Source organism: Bacillus rossius, chromosome 1 (genome assembly GCF_032445375.1).
Source record: "Bacillus rossius redtenbacheri isolate Brsri chromosome 1, Brsri_v3, whole genome shotgun sequence".
NCBI classification, from domain to species: Eukaryota; Metazoa; Arthropoda; class Insecta; order Phasmatodea; family Bacillidae; genus Bacillus; species Bacillus rossius.
In genome coordinates this window covers 329,078,505-329,098,818 of record NC_086330.1, presented here as the reverse complement: position 1 = coordinate 329,098,818, position 20,314 = coordinate 329,078,505, and the positions used below count along the sequence as shown (strand labels likewise).

The following is a 20,314-nucleotide window of genomic DNA, read 5'->3' as shown; positions in this document are numbered from 1 at the left end:
ATATTCTATCACGTATTGACGCTGCCATTAGAATACAGTAGGGAAGCCTCATCTAGGCATATTATTACCTAGGTACTGGTAGACATAGAAAACATGTTATGTATATTTAGCAATTAAGAGTATTATAATATAAACCAAAACGCTAGAGTAAGAAAAAAAGGGACACACACACCAAACTTGGTAAAAAAAAAAACACGATTGAAAATGAATATAAACCAAAAAACTTTAAAAAAATATACTAAAAATAAAACAATAATCAATTAAACATAGAAACCAAACAAAATAAAAAAATCTAATATCCAAATATTTATAAACAAGGGTATTTCTATAATAAGTGTTTTATGTACGATTGGCTTCTGGATAGCTGTCCATTCAAATAAATGGTGGGTTGTCAGGTGGCCCAAGAATAAATATAAGCAGGTTATAAAGCCATTCATGTTTAAATTTAAGATTAAGATAAATTCTATCCCCTAGGAAAGAGGTAAAAGTCCAGTGGACTAGGTACTCCATATCAAACTGCACAAGACTCTGGGTGGTACTCAACAGTGTGATACTCAGGGATTCAAGCAAACAAGCAAAAATAATAACCTCAGTAGGTAAATCTACCCAAACATGGCGACTGCAATGTCGACCGAAACGTCGGTGACATATTCGACTTGGATGCAGATACACCATAGAAGCTAGATACTTCAGATAATGCCGCGAAAACCTAGTATTTTTATTAAAAAAATACATTTTTCTAAAAAATTATTATTTTAGCAGTCGATCACGATTAATAACAAGGCTTTCCATTAACTATTTCCTATGCTCAAACCGATTAAGAATTTTTATTATTAAATTATACTAAAAATATGCCTTAAAAGGTAGAAAACAAGTTGGTGGTTTCTTTTATGTTTCCTTAGAAGAAATTATTATTATTATTATTATTATTATATGATTCTCTTGATGAAATGTATTTCCAAAATCTCATTCAAAATTTTTATCTTAAAAATACTTTTTTGAAATTGGTACATTAACAATTTTTTTTCAATAAATTATAAAGTTTTGTCTAAAACTTTTGTGCTCTCTGGTGTAGATCTGGTAAAAGAGCACAGGCAGATATCGTGCATTGTAAAGATAGAGTAGAGTCCCACTGCAATCCAAGGATGAGACGCTGTAGGCGACATCCTTCGACCAACTCCGGGAAGACTCGTCCCTTGGAGCCGCGCAGACTCCGTAGTTCCGCCGCCCGCCGCGCGAAGGGTTGGGAGCGCTGCGGCGCCGCGGCGCATGCGCGGGCTGCCGAGGGTCCCTGCGCGCGGCAGTGCACGGCATAGGCTGCGCGGCTCAGTTCGGGACGCGAGCTGGTCCGGCGCACACGCCCACGCTATTTGCCGTTGCTTTGCCGAGGCGAGACCTTAACACCCACGTGGCCGCTTCGGTGGGAATGAGGTTGCCAGTCGAAGGTAAGCGCCTCCTCAATTCGCCGCGCGGTTTTCAAACGTACTCACGCTTTGTCTCGTCACCGGTACAGCAGGAAACTCTTGGGAACCATTAACTACACTATATCAATGTTAATAACACATCAAATATAACTTTAATTTTAATTATATCTTCATAGCAACTAATTACGGATTTAAAATTCATATGAACTTACATTTCGGACTTGATCATCATTTTAGATACAACTGTATTAAAGGGCTCTTTAATTCACTCGACCCAGTAAGAAATATTTCTCGAAATTTTTTTATTTTGCTTCCAACAATTTCAGTACACTCGTGTTCTGCAATTAGCGTTATTATCAATTTTCTTGTTTGCTCTTCTCGTCTTTCTTTTTTCTCTGCTTCGAGTAAATAAAGAACTTAACAGTCCATGAAGAATTTGGTTATTATTCATGTAGGTTAGAAACTACTTGAGTGAGAAAAAAAATGCGTTTAGTTGGTTCGCAAATAATTCAGTTGAAAGAATGTTAAGGTGTAGTCGTCATGCTAAGAACAATTTAAGGGAAAAAAATCGCCTACCTAACCTTTTTGGTGTATTAGCGCTTATTATGTGTTTGAGTTGAACCTCAAACATTCCTCTACAATAATATAACTCACTTTTGTATAAAGACAAATTATTTTAGTATATTTACAATTTTAAAAAAAGTGTTATTTTGAGCCAGTAGTCGTCATGCCAATTTTCGTATTTACCAGTACTCGTCACATCTTTGTGCCAGTAGTCGTCATGCGTAATTTCGATGCCTATAGATTGTAAACAAGAATTTGCAATTATTATATAGTACCATTTTGGGTTTAACACTTTATTTTAAATGATAATGCAAACTATTAAATGGAACTGCTAACATAACATTGTAATGTAAATACACAAACATAAAAATTATATTACTTATACTCAACTTACCGACCTATACATTGCTTTCGGCAGTCGCAATTGGTCGCAATAAATAAAGCTGGAAACAAGATACATTGTGCCAACACTTACATATAAACATTGGAAAATACAAACGTGATAAGAAGTTATTAAGTACATTTTTACATAACACATGTAAAACAAAAAATGTACAAGTATTTAAAATATTCAGTCAAAAAACATTCTTTAAAGTGATCATTTTTGTTTCGTGATTAAATTTCACAACAGTATGAACATTTGCCTAATGAAAATGCAATAAAACATTGAAAATAATTAAACCTAAAGTTATATTTCTTAAAAATTATCTAATTAATTATTGTTCAATAATTGTATTAGTTCGTGCAATCTTCCACAAGTTCTCTAAACTTAATTTTCATTAACATCAACAGATGCACTAAAAATGTAGTTGACCCTGGCACCTTGTTGATTCATGCTTGGAGATGGAAGAATGCCATTAATCTGTGACCTACTTACATAAGAAACATCATTTTCTTTTGTCACAAATACCTTCTTACTCTCGTCTTGAGCTCGCATGCCCATAACTCTTACTTCTTCCCCTTCAGTTTCTTGGATGATGCAAACAAATCTGTATTTTGTTGCGCCCCTTTTCCCACCCATAAATGTCACAAGAACAAAAGATCCAGGCCGCAAATTTTCATCAGTCACCTCTTCTAACTCTACACATTCTTCTTCTTCATGTTCCCCACTCCATTCATCAGTAGATTCCATAGGAATGATTTCTTCCTCCGATGATGATGATGTAGAATTGTCATCCACTTTCCTCTTCTTGGCAGTCTGTTTTTCTTTCTCCAACCTCTTTCGCAATCTTTCAGCTGCCCGTTCTTCCTTTTGCTTTTGCAAGTCAATTTTGGCCTTCTCTTTCTTAGAAAAGTAATCTTGCCAAGCACTCGAACTAGCAACAGAAGGAATTTTCTCTCTTGGTGCACGTTTCTTTAACTTGGTTTTCTGAGAAGGCCAAAACAATGCTCGCTTGAAGGGTGAGGGAATGGATTTGTCTGTGGGCACAGCAGTAAGATCTTTGGATGTTGATGGAGTAGGCTCAGGATTAATTGAGGAAATGGTGTCTTCAATGATTGGTAGTTCTTCTTCAACAGCAGTTGGAGGGTTTGATGGTTTTTCAGGTACTGTTGGTTCTTCAATTTGGGGGTGTGGTTCCTCATGTTGGGCAGAAGAGCTGGTTTCGACCTTGTCGTAATTTCTAACATGTCTCCAATATTCAAATATTGACGTGTCTCTAACATCTCCCTGCCACACATCTCCCGATTCATTGAAAAGCTTCAATTTGTTATGTCCCAGAAACTTTTCCAAGTGCTCAACAACCCGAGAACTACCAATATTACTTTCTGGAGTCTTGGGTGTAGGTGAGGAAAGTGTTGATGCTGGTGTGCATGGGACACTGGAGGGCCTAGAAACGAACTTGTCCTCATCCACTGCAGAAGGATCCCATGGGAAAATTCCACTTTTCCTGAACGAGTGCTGCAGTATTTCTGGGGTGACAACTTTCGCGATCACAGTATCCAGCAGTTTGGCGAAATCTTTCTTCTTTAGTGTGGGGTCTTCCTTGTGAGCCACACGCTGCAGTCGCCACTCATGAACTACATTTTTCCATGCACTTTTGAGTGGCTTGAAGACTCCGACATCCATGGGCTGCAGTATGTGGGTGGAATTAGGCAATAACGCCACTAAAACTATCCCATGATCTTTGCAGAATGTGCTGCTGTTCAGAGTCAGATGTGATGAATGGCCATCAATGAAAATAATTGCTGGTAAAGTTATCTCCTTCTTCACCAACCATGGGTGAAATATGTTAGTCAGAAATTCATAAAATACTTCACCAGTCATCCAACCATTTGGTGACTTGCCAATTCCCCACTCGGAAGGTATTCCTGCTACAATATCCTGTGGAAGCCTTTCATACTTGAGGCACAGCAGTGGTGGGCAAAGTTCACCAGCTGCATTCCCAGTCAGTAATACAGTGATACATTCCTTTTCGTCAGAGTTGACTTGCTGAAAAATGTTTTTGTCTCCTTTTTTGGCCAGAACTTTGTTACCCTTAGGGTTCAGGAAAAAAGCAGACTCGTCTCCGTTGAAAATTCTTCTTGGGTCAGACAGAACATCTTCCAGCTTGTTCTCCTCCAAGTACTTGTATACTTCCCTAAACCATGCTGATATCTGTTCCTGCGAGACAGCTGCCCGACTGGAAGTCAGATTTTGTGCAGTTCTCAAGGTTAAACCTGGATTCCTTTTAAGGAAAGATGTGCACCATTTCCTACCTGGCCGCCCATCTTTAAAAGGAAAAGGCCTCCTTAACTCCTTAGTTAACTGCTGCACACTATTCTGCAAGTCGTCTATGGTAATCGGGAATCCTGCTTTACAGAGAGAAAGAGCCCACTGCACTAGCATGCTCTCTTCCTCTTTCTTAAGCCAAGATTCGGGTCCCATTTTTCGTCCTATAGGTGTCTTGCCCTTTACTTTATCCGAAAGTGTGTTCCTCGGAACACCATGTCTTTCCACTGCCTGTTTTATGGACATCCCATCCTTCACAGCCTGCAAAGCCTCTTCCATCTGGTGGGGCTCATATTTCAGTATGCTTCCTCTCAGCATGGCACTGCAAATGAGTTTTATTGTGTTAATTTATGATTTGACATCAAACTAATACCGAATGAAATACTTACAAACTATTTTAAAATCATATCGAGAAATGTTTATTTTAATGAAAATAATCCAATACTTATATGTAACCAAAATTATATATTATCGGGGAGGAAGCAAAATACACTAATGAGGGTAAGTTTTCAAATAGTTCTAATTTTAGTATGTTAATTATTTTTTAAGCTAATGTTCTAGTATTCGTCATGATTCTGTACCAGTGTTCGTCACCTGTGACGACTACTGGTCCTGATCACTGATTGGATGTTTTACAAACACAGTTAACTTATCATGATGTAATATACATTTTAACGAATGCAGATATTCAATTTTAAAAATAACTGACATGTACCAGTGTTCGTCAGGCATGACGAAAACTGGTGATTTATGGTATTAAGTGATCCAGTGCTCGTCACCCACATTTTTTTTGTAACTTTGCATAATATCGCTAGACTTAATATGCCAGATATTTTGCTAAACACCTCTTAGAAACATAAAAATGCAAACATTACCCTGAAAGAAATACGAATGCAATAATTAAAAAAACTAATTACTTACCTTCTTAGCACAAACCAACAGCAGTATATACCACTTCTCGGAGTATGGTGCACAGCCTCTTAGATGCGGGAATTCCCCTTATGTAATCGGGTGCGTTCCGAAAATCTTTATGTCGACAAAAATAAGTGACTATCAATCTGAATTTTAATACGTTCGAATCGCGAGACTTTGCATACTTGCACTTAATATTAATTTTTTTATTTATAAGTGACGACTACTGGTGCGATGACGACTTCTGGTACACTTACCTTACTAGGGGCGATAAATTTAAGGACGTATTGCAACGTGGCAACCACGAGCAAGCGGGAAGGTGTGAGAAAACACGCATTATAATTTTTACATGGAGAAAAAATACTTAAAAATATATGAAAATATATATTACATTTAGTGGAACCTGAAAAAAAGGTTCTGGTTATAACTTTTTTTTTTACCATTCTGTAGTTTATCCAATTAACTAGTACATGTTTTTTTTTCCTAACAGGTGGCTTTGTGAACTTTTTTAATTAGGTAAGCAGTTGAATTACTGGCATAATTAGTCTGTGTCATAATACTTGTCTTAAATTGGACAGTTCTTAAAAGAAACACCAGTGGTTTACGTATCCGGATACTAATGTTCTGGCAACAGTGTTTTATGGTTTTCATAAACGAATATCATGCTATGCTTCGCAAGTGTCATTTGGGAAATTAGTGCCACTGGTGCTAAATTTTTTTTTGTAGAACTTTACAATTAGAGACAAGTTACATGAACCTATGGGGGCGATCGCCCATCCCCCTTTCCCCTTTACACCATAATACCCAAGCATTAAAAAAATGTGGGGATATAAAATAAAATTACTTTTCAATATGTCAGACATGCGTTAAAAAAGCCTAATTGGCTATTGATTTCCAAAAATTTCTTTCTTTCCATTTAACTGGGAGGTAGTTCACACTTACCAACCAAAATACTCAGGTCATCAACTCCCCTCCCCCCCCCAAAAAAAAACCCTCCACCCCTGGTTACACGACAAACTATAGTTCAAGGAGTAATTTATTTTATCTGGTGTAATGATCAGTGCCGAGTGAAAGCTCACGTGAACCGGTTGATACGGCTCGTTCTACAATGACACGTAAGCGGAGACGGATCTTCCGGAACATTTCACTATCGCGTCTGCTGCTTCCGGTAACGGAAACGTAACAAATGGCAACCAATGAGATTGTATTTCAAGTTTTACAAATATTAATTCAATCTAAAAATAATAATTAAGCTTCAAGATCATAACACGGTCAGAATTTACATATATAATACAAATAAATCACAAATTAATAATATAGAACACTAGATATTCTTGTACTGGAAACAATTTTTAACATATTTAGAACATAAAAAAACATGGCTACCACCGCGGCCAAATAATCGGCTTCTATTGGTTGTATTGATCACGTAAACGGAGACGGATCTCAAGAAACAGAGCTTCCACAACTACACGCAGACGGAGACGTACCCGCACGGATCAGCTCGGCAATGCCCAGGTCTTCCGTTCACGTTGCTCCGTGCGACCAACAGAAGCCGAGTACTTGGCCGCGGTGGTAGCCGTGTTGTTTAAATTCCAAATAAGTTAGAAATTATTTCAAGTACAAGAATATATAGTGTTATATTATTACTTTGTGGTTTATTTTTATTATATATGTAAATTATAACCGTGTTATGATCTCAAAGCTTAATTATTATATTTAAATTAAATTAATATATTGTAACCTTGAAATGAAATCTCATTGGTTGCCGTTTGTTACGTTTCCGTCCATTGTGGAAGCAGCAGATGCGATGGTGAAATGTTCCGTCAGATCCGTCTCCGTTTACGTGATCCGACTCCGTTTCCGAGCCATTGTAGAACGGATCTAAGCTTACTTGTTCACGGGATAGACTACAACTGAATAGCTTATTTCAGAAACAACAAAAATCACTGACCCCAATTTCTCAGGAAGTAGAAAAAAATCAATTATTTTGTAATTATTGCATGAATATTTTTATTCATTTTGTATGTATTCTTCATTATAATTGGATTTTAACTGTGTTTGTGTAAGATTAAAATATCCGTACTAGGTTCACATTTAAAAAAAAAGCTACTGACTTACATTGTTTCTGAAATTAACATGTTTCTCCTAACAACTACTTCAACTTTATTTATTTACAATGAAATTAAAACAGAAAACATTTAAATCAATAATTTTAATGCTTTATGTGTTGCATAAATACAACTAATTGTACACGATAAAAAAGTAAATACTTTAATAACATGATATATTAGTTATTTTTAAATTCTTAACATAGTTCCATCAGTGTGGGTTATGTCACTCGACAGTTATCATGATATATGTAGGTAATTTTGTATTAATTGTTTAGTGAAGTAACAACAATACACGTTTACTTATGTTGTGTCTGAAATGAATGATGGATTTCATTAAGGGGTTAGCCATGTCTGCATTACTACATGGTAACTGTGTGAACCTCTTTTTTTTCCTTTAGCTAACTGTTGCGCCATATTTTTTAGACACCCAAAACATTGGCTAAAGTGTATAATGTTTGCATTGTGAAAAGAAAGAGTTCAAAATGACTTTTTTTTTTATGAAAGTGACTGTTTTTAAAAATTGAGATTCTAATTCATACTTAATAACCATCATCAGAACGCTACCAATCTACATTATTTCAGCCATGGTTTTGGCGGAACAACATGGCGACGGTGAGGTTAAAAAATGACTTCAACTACGTCACGGCATGCCGTCTATTGACGGTTCCTAACTCCGTGGTTTCAATGACCATCCATAGCGCCCCGAGTAATGGGTATGGCTGATGCACAGACGTTGAACTCACGCTGAGCTCGGAATAGCGACTTGTGAAATGACGGATGCAGCCAGTCGCCAGGCCCGCAGCAGCGACTCGCCCCGGGGCCTCCGCGCGGGGTCTCAGCTCCGCGGTTATCGGGATGCCCCAACCCCCACCCCTCCTCCGCCACAACCCGGCGGCGATAAGGGCGGCGACCTTTGACCACGCGGCCGTCGAGCGACGAGGAGGTTGGAATCTGGGGGCCCCTCCTCACTGTTAAGAATTTACAGACGTTTGTACTACGAATTCAACTCAAATAAACGAAGAGTTATTCATAATTTCAAATAACTGAACGTTCTTACAAACTACGTCGCATTTTTTTCCGCCCGAGTTGCACGTTTCGTTCTAAACAAAGTTAAACACACACGTGGACGAAATACGAGTGTTTTTGCCGTAGACTTGACTCAGTATCTGTACCTTTACGAAGATAGCCGTAGCATTACAAACATCCCTGGACAGTTTGTAATCAGCGCTCTTCGTTAAAAGAAGATGTACATTTCTAACAGTGCACGTACAGTGAACTATACACACGTTCTTCGAACGATCCTTACAACTGGGGGAAGGTTGATTCAACGCAATACCTATGTTGGACACACGTCATTGGTAGTCATTGGTAGACTAAGGCCATGTACTTAATTTTCTGCCAAAAAAGATTTCCAGACCAGATATGTATTGGGAATTTGTAGCATTGTGTGTGTTTCGCGGTTTGCTAGGCTTATTTCAGATCACATTTTATTTCGTCACACCAATAATAGCCATTCAGTGCGGAAGAAAAAGCGTCATCAATGACCCAGCCAAATCTCTCGGAAACCATCGCCATTTACAAGGAAATAGTCGCTAGCGCGGACATACCTTATTGCAGTCTAATGATCGATCATATTGTTTCACGAAAAATACATGCCCCTGGTTATCACAGTAAAAACCCGTAAGAGTGGACAGCAAATATGAATAAATACGCACGGAAACCTAGCCGATATTAGCTGGTGTAAAATATTAAATACTTAGACAATACAGAGAATTCCGTGTAGTGAATTTAGTCAGAAAACCAAAAGACAGCACAGACGAACACAGAAGGCTGACAACGAGTCAGTTGCAACCGGAACAGCAAACACAGAAGGGAAAAAAGAAAAAAAAAACATCTCCAGACAACACAGCTGCAGACGAAACCAGTGAAACTAAACAGATAATCTGAAACCAGCAATGGCGTATGTCTAACGTCTACCGTCTAACAGACCGAGTTTTGGCATAGCGCGAACCATGCAAAGATGTACGTCACTGTGTAGCCGAAACATGGACTTGACCTCTTCCCACGAAACTTACGATTGTTAAATATGAGCGCAATTGTCCTAAATTAAGATTATTCCCCTCCCCCCTGTTTTCTGAAACTTTTTTTGTGTTAACATTTTTCCTGGTGCTGAAACTAAACGCTGAGGCCAGCAAGGGTGGTCCTCTGCCGGCTGAACAATGAAGGGACATGTGGGTTGTAGAGCATCAAAATTCGGTCCAGCGGAGTGCTGGTGCCGTGCCGATGAGCAGGAGCCACTCAATCTCTACTCACACCGCCACCGCCTCGAATGGCAGTGCTTCAAGCGATGCAATGATTGTCAGTGTCGTAAAATAACGAGTTCTAAATCAGTTTCCAGGTTCAGGCTAATTTCTGTTGCTGTGATTAGTTTACTAAAAAAAAAAAAAAATCCTTTTACGACTTCGAAACTCGCGTTACCGTCAATTCATTCAACGTAACACAAGCTCATGTCATCGCCATATGTATAGCACTCACTCAGTAAAGCTGGACTCATAATGATCCGTTGCGTCCGTCCGTCACCCATTCGTCCGTTCAACTAGACGACCGAATCACAATGATCCGTGCGTCGGTTATAATAGTTTTCTACTTGGATGCTGCCAACAACTATTAAAGCTTAAACTTTTTGGGAGATACAGCTTGTATAGTTTAACAGTTTGACAATCATGGACGTTGTGGATTTATAAATAATAAAACAAACCCTAAAATATTTATTTAAATATATTTTCGAGTTATCGTGCATTATTAATAATTCTTGTGTCTCAGACAATTTTTTTTTCAAATATCAAACTTAAAACGTGTTCACAAGCAAGTTACGCAGATAATACGGAACAGCTTGACAAATAAAGAAACAATGCCTTTCAGACATAGGCTATTTGAGGTTAAATTTCATCCGTCCGTCGAAAGTTAAAGCTTGGCAAGGTTTTGACGGACGGATGGAATTTTTCGGTTCATCTGATATGCTGAATGTCACGTAATTGACGGACTGATAAGACGGACCACTCCGAGTCCAGCTTAACTGAGGACTGCGAGATCAGTACGTTTTCATTCTCTAGGGAACAGTTATAGTGCGTGTGAAACTCTCAAATTATTTTTTTTTAAAAAAATAGGTCAGTAATTGACTTGTCAAGCGAGCGTGTTGCGTGTTTGTAGGCACGTTAAATGTTCACGAATATACTGAGCAGCCTCGTCGGCTCACTACCTCCATATCCACTCTCCGGCATACCACAGAACTCCCGTGCTGTTTGCTAATATACCTATGCAGCCTTGGCCAAAGAATCATTTAATTTTAAGGCTGCAGCCAATGAGAAATCAGCTGTGAGATGATATCCTAATTCTTTCGACGCTAACTCAACCTGGCATGTTCACAATGGCAATCAACTGTTTACATTTACACATTTTCATTCACTATTTTCCAGGAAATTTTCAATTTTCAATCGTTTAAGTCAACCATTTGATAATAATGTAAAATCATAAAAATGAATACCGGAAAAATTCGCGGATTCATTCTCGTGAAATGATAAAATTAAAAGAAATGTACCTTTGTGCTGCTTCTGCTATTGGTTCACTGTTAATGTGGAGGACTGTGGGCCAACAATAGAGCCTCAGTCAAGGAAATTTTGAATCACAAGTTACCCAGTTGAGACACCTCACAAGTCAGCAGCCAGTGAACAGGTGGCGTTTCCTCAAGTATGCAGAAGGATTGAGGAGTCTATCCTGGAGGTCATTGAACCCGCAAATCTTTCCAGTATCTATGAATAAGCAGCAAGTTGGTTGTTTAAGCAACGGATATCGTTATATTTTTACTAAAAGATAACGCTTCGAACTCCTCAAAGGCCACAAGAATGCATAGAAGGACGGGAGTGACTCACTCTTTCTCGAAAAACAGCTTGAATCGGCGGTTCTGCAATGATCCTTTCAACTATTCGGAAGGCCAACAAAAAAAGTGGCTGACATCCTTTAAGATGCACTCTTCAAGGCTCCTTTATACGGATACAGAACCGCATTTCCTCCCTTCTTCTGCGTCTTTTCTTCATTTGTAACATCTTCGATCTCGGTATACGACAGTTGGTGGGAGTAATTTCGAGAATGGAACGGGAAGTCGCATGGAGCGTAAATATGTAACCACTGTGCTGCCATATGTGGTGGATGGCGCGAACTAAAGTTTACAAAGCCAAAGGGAAACTTTAGGGTATTAACTGTTTAATGAATTTTATCAAGATGGGCAGAATTTCAGTAAAATTCCTTGTTGAAAATCGGATACAAAGCTGGGGTTTAGTATTATACTTCAAAGTCTTTTTCGCTTTTATCGGAGCCGTTTCATTATATAGTTTAGAATTATGGTCAGCAAATGGAATGATTCGATAGTTGACGAAGCTGTTCCAGCAGCGAATTCTATCGGTGGGTGTGGAAACTACGTGTGATTTGCGTTGAGAAATTTCGTGTCCGAGTTTCGTACTACAAGTGTATTTGCAATATGAGAGCACATGAATTTGCTCGTTACCGAGGTTAGTTGTTACACATCTCTGGCGAGTACTGAAAGACTCGCTGTTATTTTTTTTTCTTCTAGTTGCCGTCTTTGAAAGCTACTGGGGCTCCGAGCCCCAAGGGCAAGTCGCGTCTCTGCGCCGCGCGCTGTCCTTGCTCTGGTCGGCCGTGAACCCCAGGGTTGCAGACCAACAACAAACATCGTCAGACGGAATATTAGTGGCAGTAGACTTTTTTTTTTTAAATTCTGAGTCGTACGGTTGGTATTATATAATACTGTCCACCCAGAGAAGTTTAATGTTCATAAAAAAAACATTCGGACTTATGTACGCGCGTTAGAAGTTACAGTTTTTGATTTAAGACACTGAATATTTTCAAATTTATTGAAGCAAAAAATAAATAAATACTCATTATTCAATATAATTATAAACAAGTGTGTAAAATTATTTTTTTAATGTAGTAAAATAATAGATATAAATATTAATTAATAATGAAAATGAATAAATATGCTGAATTTATATTATTAATTTGAATAATGTATTAAATAATGATGTTATAATTTATTTATGCAAATAAATTATACATGCGGGAACATAACCTCACTTACATAACACACTTGAAAAATTTTATAAACACAATTTCTATCAATAATATTCTCAATAATAAGGTTTTTAATGATATGGACCAGTATTCAATATCAATCATTAAAGTATAAGATTTAAAAACATATATAATCTTTTTGGCCTTTTTATGTAGCTTTTTCACTCTGTGAAAAGTTCGTTGCATGGTGCGTGCGCATCGTAAAAATTCACTCTCACCATTCTTTCATAACGCACATAAATAAGCATAACTCAAAAATATTTTTAAAAATGCAGAATTTACAAACAAGGTTTTTACAGATCATAAAAGTCACGGAAAAGTAACAAAACTGAAGAACTGATCACGAAAGCCCGAATAAAGCTGTAACGGTGTTGGAAGTTAAAAATTTCTAATTTTTAGTAACATTTTTTCCAACTTATTTTCTTCCCCGACTAATTTCAGTTCATAGTCACATTAATATAAATATTTGGAAAGTGTTCACTTAAATCACGTGAAAATTATCTGTGAAATTAAAAATTTTCCACGTTCCTGAGAATTATGTATATATTTCTTAGTATTTTCAATGTATTCAACATGTTCAATATATTAAACAAGCCTTAATCAGCTGATGTAAAAATGTAAATTCATAGACAGCACAGAGAATTTCGTGGAAGGAATAAGTCAGCAAAAATTATCACAGCACAGACGAACACAGTGGACTGACAACAACGAGACAGTTGCAAACAACAACAGTAAATAAAGACAAAAAATGGCCTGGGAAATCACAGCGACAAACAGCCGAACCCAACCATGACACTAAACAGATAAAGTGGACAACGCAACGACAGCAGAGATGCACAGGCGAACCTAGCGATTTGGCTAATCACTGGACACCAAAACGACGACGACAGCACAGACGAAAACACAAGGCTTACTAAGAGGAAACAGTTGCAACGTTTCGCGAACCGAGATCTGTTTTTCGTCCTCAGGCATAAACAGACAGACTTGCAGGATTTTAAACAAAAATAAGGCATCTCAAATACTACGAAGCGTTCGTTCTTAGTGGTTCCAGACAACCGTATCTCTTCGTAGAATACATACCGTGTTCAGAATTTGTTGTTGTGTGTTCAGTTGTAAATATGGCAAGCTGGCACGGGGAAGGGGAAGAGAGTTTGTTCTGGAGACTCAACCAGTTTTTGGATGCTATTTCTAATATATCATTATTTTTTTCATGTTTGAAATAAGTGAACGCAACATCCGCAAACTTACGAAGATTACTGGATCATTTGTAACCAGCGTTCATTGTAAATTTAAGGTTAAAATTTGTTTACAGTGGATGGTTTGTAACTCGTGCTATTAGTTAATGTAAGGTTTAAAATTTTAACAGTCCAGTAAGTGGTTCTGGGTCTAGAAGAATATTGCGTGTCAAGAATACGTCACATGGTATTTTTTTGTAAAGGGAACAGAAATATGCATGTAAAAATAATTATAAATTTGTGCATTTACGTGAGAGCAACTGTGTCACTACAATATAGTGTTTGCAATAATACTGGCTGGGTTCAGGTTCTTGCTTGGGAATTTATGTTTTTTGCTCTCCCAGTACATCCAATAGTTAAAAATATTTGTAAACCGTTCCCTGAATAGCTATCCAGTATTAATTGTGTACATTGATAAGCATAATAAGACAAAAAAAAGTATTGGTTATCTTTTTAAAAAAAAGTCCTTGAATAAACGTCAAATAAATATACAATTATGCGCCAATTTTCGTAATAAATACGCAGTACTCTCTCGAAAAACGTATTTCACATATGCAAAAATAACCATAGACATTTATTGTACAAAGTTACACTATCTTTCGTGTAGTATCACAAACAATTTCTTGGCAACTGGTTTCCAAAGGAATCTTTTGTAAAAGTACAGAATATTATTAATTTTTTTTACTGTGCAGTGCGAGCGGCCGAGATGTTGGGATAAGACCACGTGGCAGTGCCATGCCTTCTCAGTCTGTTATTAGCTGAAGCATCTGCCTTGAGACTTATAAGGGAGAGGAGTCCTAAATATAGCTATCATTTGCAAACATCTGTTAGCAGCTGTCCCCCATGAAGCCCGGGAAGTGTCGCCACAATCATCGTGCAAAACGCAACTGTCCTGCATTATCACGTTCTCACACCGAGTAACTAAGGACAAGTATTTAATTTTTTTCGGGAAAAAAAAATCTGGTTTCTTATTAGACTGCGTAGGGTATGCCCGGGCTAGCGATTGGTTCCTTGGAATGAGCGGCCATTCGGGCCATTCAGGACGTGTTTACTTCCGCAATGGATCTCTGCGGTCGGTGTAACGGCAGTAGACATGCACTTGAAATAAACCTAGCCAACCACGAACACAGACAATGCTGAAATGTTTCACACACAACTTACCTGAAATGTTTTTTGCGAAAAATACATGGCCCTGTAAATAACTATCAGGGAGTAACTATGAAGACTTGGAACACTTCGGACTAGCTCAAGTTGCACCAGATTAATTTTTGTAAATATAACAGAACCTTCATGTAAAATTACAGATATTAATTTGTAAATTTGTACATTTACATGAAAACGACTGTATCGCTACAAAACAGTGTTCCAAGAAATACTGGGTTCAGGTTCTTACCCGGGCATTTATGCTTTGTGTTGTCTCAGTACCTCCAATAGTTAAAGTTATGTGTAAACCTATCTCTGAGTAGCTTTATATTATTAACTGTCTACATTGATAAGCAAAATAAAACAAAATAGTCTAGTTATTGAATATTCTATAATATTTTCCATGGTTTAAAAAAATTAGTCTTGAATGAAACATAAATTAAAATATAAAATTATGCACCAATTTTTGTAAAAAATGCTCAGTATTAAATCGAAATACATACTTATTTCATACTAGCTAATAACCCGCGGCTTCGCTCTCACAATTTATGAGTATTTCTAAAATCTCAACATGAAAAAAAAGTTACGTGATTTATTCCAAACATTTTTACTGAATAAATAGACAAAATAATTTGTCAATTGCATAAAATATTTATTTCATAGCATAACTGTTTAAGAATCATATTTTGGGAGTAGTTATGAGAAGGCCCCTTTTTTTAGTATAGATTAACCAACTGATTTTAAAACTTATTTTTCAGAGTGTTTGAAGATATATTTTACGAATATATTTTATGAATATGAATATATTTACGAATATATTTTATGAATTCACACTTACCTCCTTTATATTTCATGACGTAGGAAATTTAAGAACATTCTTAAACTCGCACCTAAATTATTTAAAAAAAAGGTTTATGCCTCGTTTATACACTGAAACTTTCATTTACTGTGGTTAGAGATATTCTTAGAATTATTTAGTAATTTAACCGTATTACAAATACCTCCCATTATTTAAGGATATTTGATACAATCGCATCTTTATTTGAAATATATAAATACTGGTATAAAATTTATTGTTCGACATATTAGTTGATTCTTAGATTACTTAGTATTACTTAAACAAATTCCCCAATTTTTTTACCCCTCACATCTTTTCCCACAGGGATGCCAATGTAAAAATTAAGAACTAAGTAAATATGTCAATGTCTATTAACAAAACCAAAACCATTCTCAATCGTTTTCTTGTTTTTATCCGTAGATATGAACTCCAAAACAATTATAATGAACTTTATTTATATTGAGTTAAAATTAATTTTGCCAATGATTTTATATATTCAATAACTTTTGTATTTTTAAAATAATATTAGCCTCTGTTATAACTTAAGAGGTGATATTTCGGAAAATGTTAAATAAGAGAAGATAAATTAATGCATGTTTATTTAACATTTCATATTCTTAAATAAAGTTTAATTTTATCAAAAAAATATTATTTTCTAATGTTAAACACTTTATTCCAAATTTCACCTTTGAAAAAGTAAAACTTCAGCATGTTGTAAGAAAGAGTTGGTAGGCAGATGTTGCATGTCTGTAAATAATACCACATAACTTACATCCCGCTTGATTAGCTTCAGATGTACGACTAGCTATTAGTAAACAAAAATCAACTAGCTTTTCACTCCTTTTACGTCAAATACAGAAAAAATGTTAAAACTAATATTAATGTATAATTTTTAAATTATTCTTGCTCAGTTCTTTACCTTCATCTAAATTTGCTTTGATATATGATTTACTACTATAAAAACTAACGTTCTCCCCTTTCACTGGTTTAGGATCGAATATCGAAAAAAGGGTGAACGAACTCTACATAATAAATTATTTAAGTTATTTATGCTAATTTTCTTACATCCAGCTTTATTTTTTATGGAGCTATAAAATTTTTATAATAAAACATAACTTATTCCCTTTTCCCACCCTTAAAAGACGACATCTGGAAAAACTAAAAAAATATAATTCGTAACTCTATGTGCAACCCTTAGATTTATTAAATTCGGAAATATGCATTTTTTCCTCTAATCCTAACTTTACCTCTTTACACCCCTTAGGGGATGGTTCTTGCAATTAAGTAAAACAATAATTTTTATTATATTATTTTAACATTTAATTTACATAAACCTTAATTAGTTTCGGAAATACGATTTTTTTTTAAAATAAATGTAAATCACCCCGTTATCACCCCAATAAGAGGCGAGTTTTTATAAACTAAAAAAAAAAAAAAAAAAAAAAAACGCAAAACGTAACTTTAGTTGCAGACGTTCTTAGTATCTTACTTCCAGTTATAATTGAATTGGAAGTGTTACAAACTCGGAGGTTCAGCGTCCAGTCGCCAAGATCCTTGTTGCTCTCACTGGCAGTCCACTAGCTTTGCTTGCCTGACTTCTTCCTGCTCCACCGGCTGTGAACTCCCTCGCTGATAGCTCGAGAGAACACCCCGCGTCTATCGCCGAGATCGTCCGCGCTAAACGAACTCCTCTCTTCATTCGCCACGACGAGCGCGCGTTGTTTGCCGAACTCTCCGTTGTGTTTGTCCAGATCCTCGTCGATTACAACCAGGTTCTCCCTTTACTTTAGCCTGGTGCGCTATCATAGCTCAGAAACACAAATTAGAAACACACACCCTTGGATTTATAAGTTGTGCCAGCTCCAAGGTATGTGGTTATAGCTTCAAAATTATATGTATTAATAACTTTTGTCCGTCAGTAGTGTGGTTCTAAGAAATTATAGCTTTATAGTTATAATTTTATAAATTAAGGCCGTCTATAAGAAACGTGGTTTGGTGCTGTATGTTTATAAGACATGATAGTTATAGTAATGTTTTTCTAAATCATGGTCTTTCTAAATTATAATTGCTTAAGTTATATGTGTTCTTGCTTGTGTTTTCCTACTTTATAATCGTTTTAACTGATCTCAGGTGTATAGTTTACGTATGATCATTCATAGAATTCTTAAATCTCAGTTTCACATGAAATGTTAATAATTTTATTCTTTTTGTAATACTTTCTGTAAATTAATCACAATAGCTTTCTTCCGTTTGTTGTTTGGTCCCATATTTCGTTGCTAGATATTTAGGTATTTAACGTCATTTTTAAATTGTAGTGGTCACGTAAGTGATCATAATTATGAACACGTATTTTTAGACGATTTAAAATAAAAACTAAATGCAAGAAAGAGCTATCAGAGTGAAAAACTGGCATATGCCTCAAATAATAGTGATGTCTGAAAATATGAAATAACCAACATGGTACGTGAGACCAAGCAGAACTATTCTAATTTGTGACCATTATAAGTTAAGACTGTCCTTAGTTACGACTGTTCTAATTTATGACTGTTTCTAAGTCATGAATATTCTAATTTTCGAATGTCATAAGTGGTAACTGTTCTAAGTTGTGACTGTTATAAGTTACCACTGTCCTTAGTTACGGCTGTTCTAAGTCATGACTGTTATAATTTATGACTGTTCTAAGTAGTGGATATTCTAAGTCTCATCTTATCCTAGTTAACGACTGTCCTTAGTTAGTTACGACTGTTCTAAGTCATGAATGTTCTAATTTACGACTGCTCTAGCTCGTGACTGTTTTAATTTATGACTGTTCTTAGTTGTGGTCAATCTAAGTTATGACTTCTAATTTACGACAATTCTAAGTCGTCACTGTTCTAATTTACAACAGTTCTAAGTCGTGACTGTTTTAATTTACGACTGTTATAATTCATGACGGTTCTAAGTCGTGACTGTTTTAATTTACGACTGTTCCAAGTTGTGGCCAATCTAAGTTACGACTGTTCCAAGTTGTGGCCAATCTAAGTCGTGACTGTTGTATTTTACGACTGCTCTAAGTGGCGGCTGTTCTGATGTACGAGAGTACTGTGTCCCTCGCAGCCTAGCGCAGACAGAGAGCGAGACGGGGATGAGCAGCGAGTGATGGCCGCGCGACGAGCTGTCCGGGACCGCGCGGGGCGGCCGCCCCTGCTGCTGCTGGCTCTGGCACTGTCCCTGTCCCTGGCCGCCGCCCACTCGGGCCCGCGCCGGGACCCCGCCAGGTTCACCGTCGAGCAGCTGCTCGGCTCCCAGTTCCCGCACAAGGTCAGCGACGACGTCAGCATGGACCCGTGCAAGTCCGGTGAGTGCGAGCGCCTGCGCATCCTCGTCGTCTGGCGGCTGTGTCGTGCGTTGTCATGTGACTTCACCAACCACGTGGACCTGCAGCGCGACCCAGCCATTCTGGACGCTGGGGGTTATTTTCCAGTCAAAACAGAGACAGAACACTCATGGTTTTTGAAAATATCTTATGACTAGAGATCTGCAAAATTCACGGATTCATCCGGTGATAGGCTAGAATTCAATCACATATACCTCTTAGGTAATTTTCCTATTGGCTTACTGTTCATCTGGACGAATCTCAACCAGTTATAAACCCTCAACCAAAGAAGGATCGAATCACAGACAAACCAGCTGAGACGACTTACAAGTCGGCAGCCAATGAACTTGAGTTATTTTCCCGAGTGTACAGGGGTATGTGATGCAGTCTATCCTGAAGGCCATCGAAACCGCGAATTTTGCAGGTCTCTACTTATGACAGGCTATGTTTAAGTTGAATTTCGTGCAATCGTTGGCACAAATGCCTATCGGATATATGGTTTAAAATTTTGGTCAGATAATCAAATGATTCAATAGTTGACGTACCTCCTACGGCAGCGAATTATAGCGGTGGGTGTGGAAACTATGTGTGATTCGCGTCCAGAAATGTAGTTGAAAACAAAATTTTCGTATATTTATCGCGTTCGGCATTATCTTAAAGAATTATACGTTTAATTTCATGTCCGAATTTCGTATTATAAGTGTATTTGCAGCATGAGAACGTATGAATTTGCTCGTTGCCGAGGTTATAGAGCATCCCACTCTTAGATTGCAGTGTGGAAGTAAATGGGCGCATTCTCTCTCTCTCTAACACACGCCGATTGCCGTTATCACTGTCCTTGTTTCTTCGTGCGTTGTTGCCAAGTATCAAACGA

General features: G+C 37.1%; 1 protein-coding gene across 1 annotated transcript in view; it reads left to right on the top strand.

Moving 5' to 3' along the window:
• Nucleotides 1–1,310: 1,310 nt before the first annotated feature.
• LOC134528017 (protein tolkin-like) overlaps nt 1,311–20,314 on the top strand; it is a 255,428-nt gene continuing 236,424 nt past the window's right edge. Inside the window, exons 1-2 of the mRNA XM_063361181.1 lie at nt 1,311–1,445; nt 19,182–19,422. Of these exons, the coding sequence (XP_063217251.1) occupies nt 19,224–19,422 (199 nt within the window). The 5' untranslated portion in view covers nt 1,311–1,445; nt 19,182–19,223. The remainder of the gene's footprint in view (nt 1,446–19,181; nt 19,423–20,314) is intronic.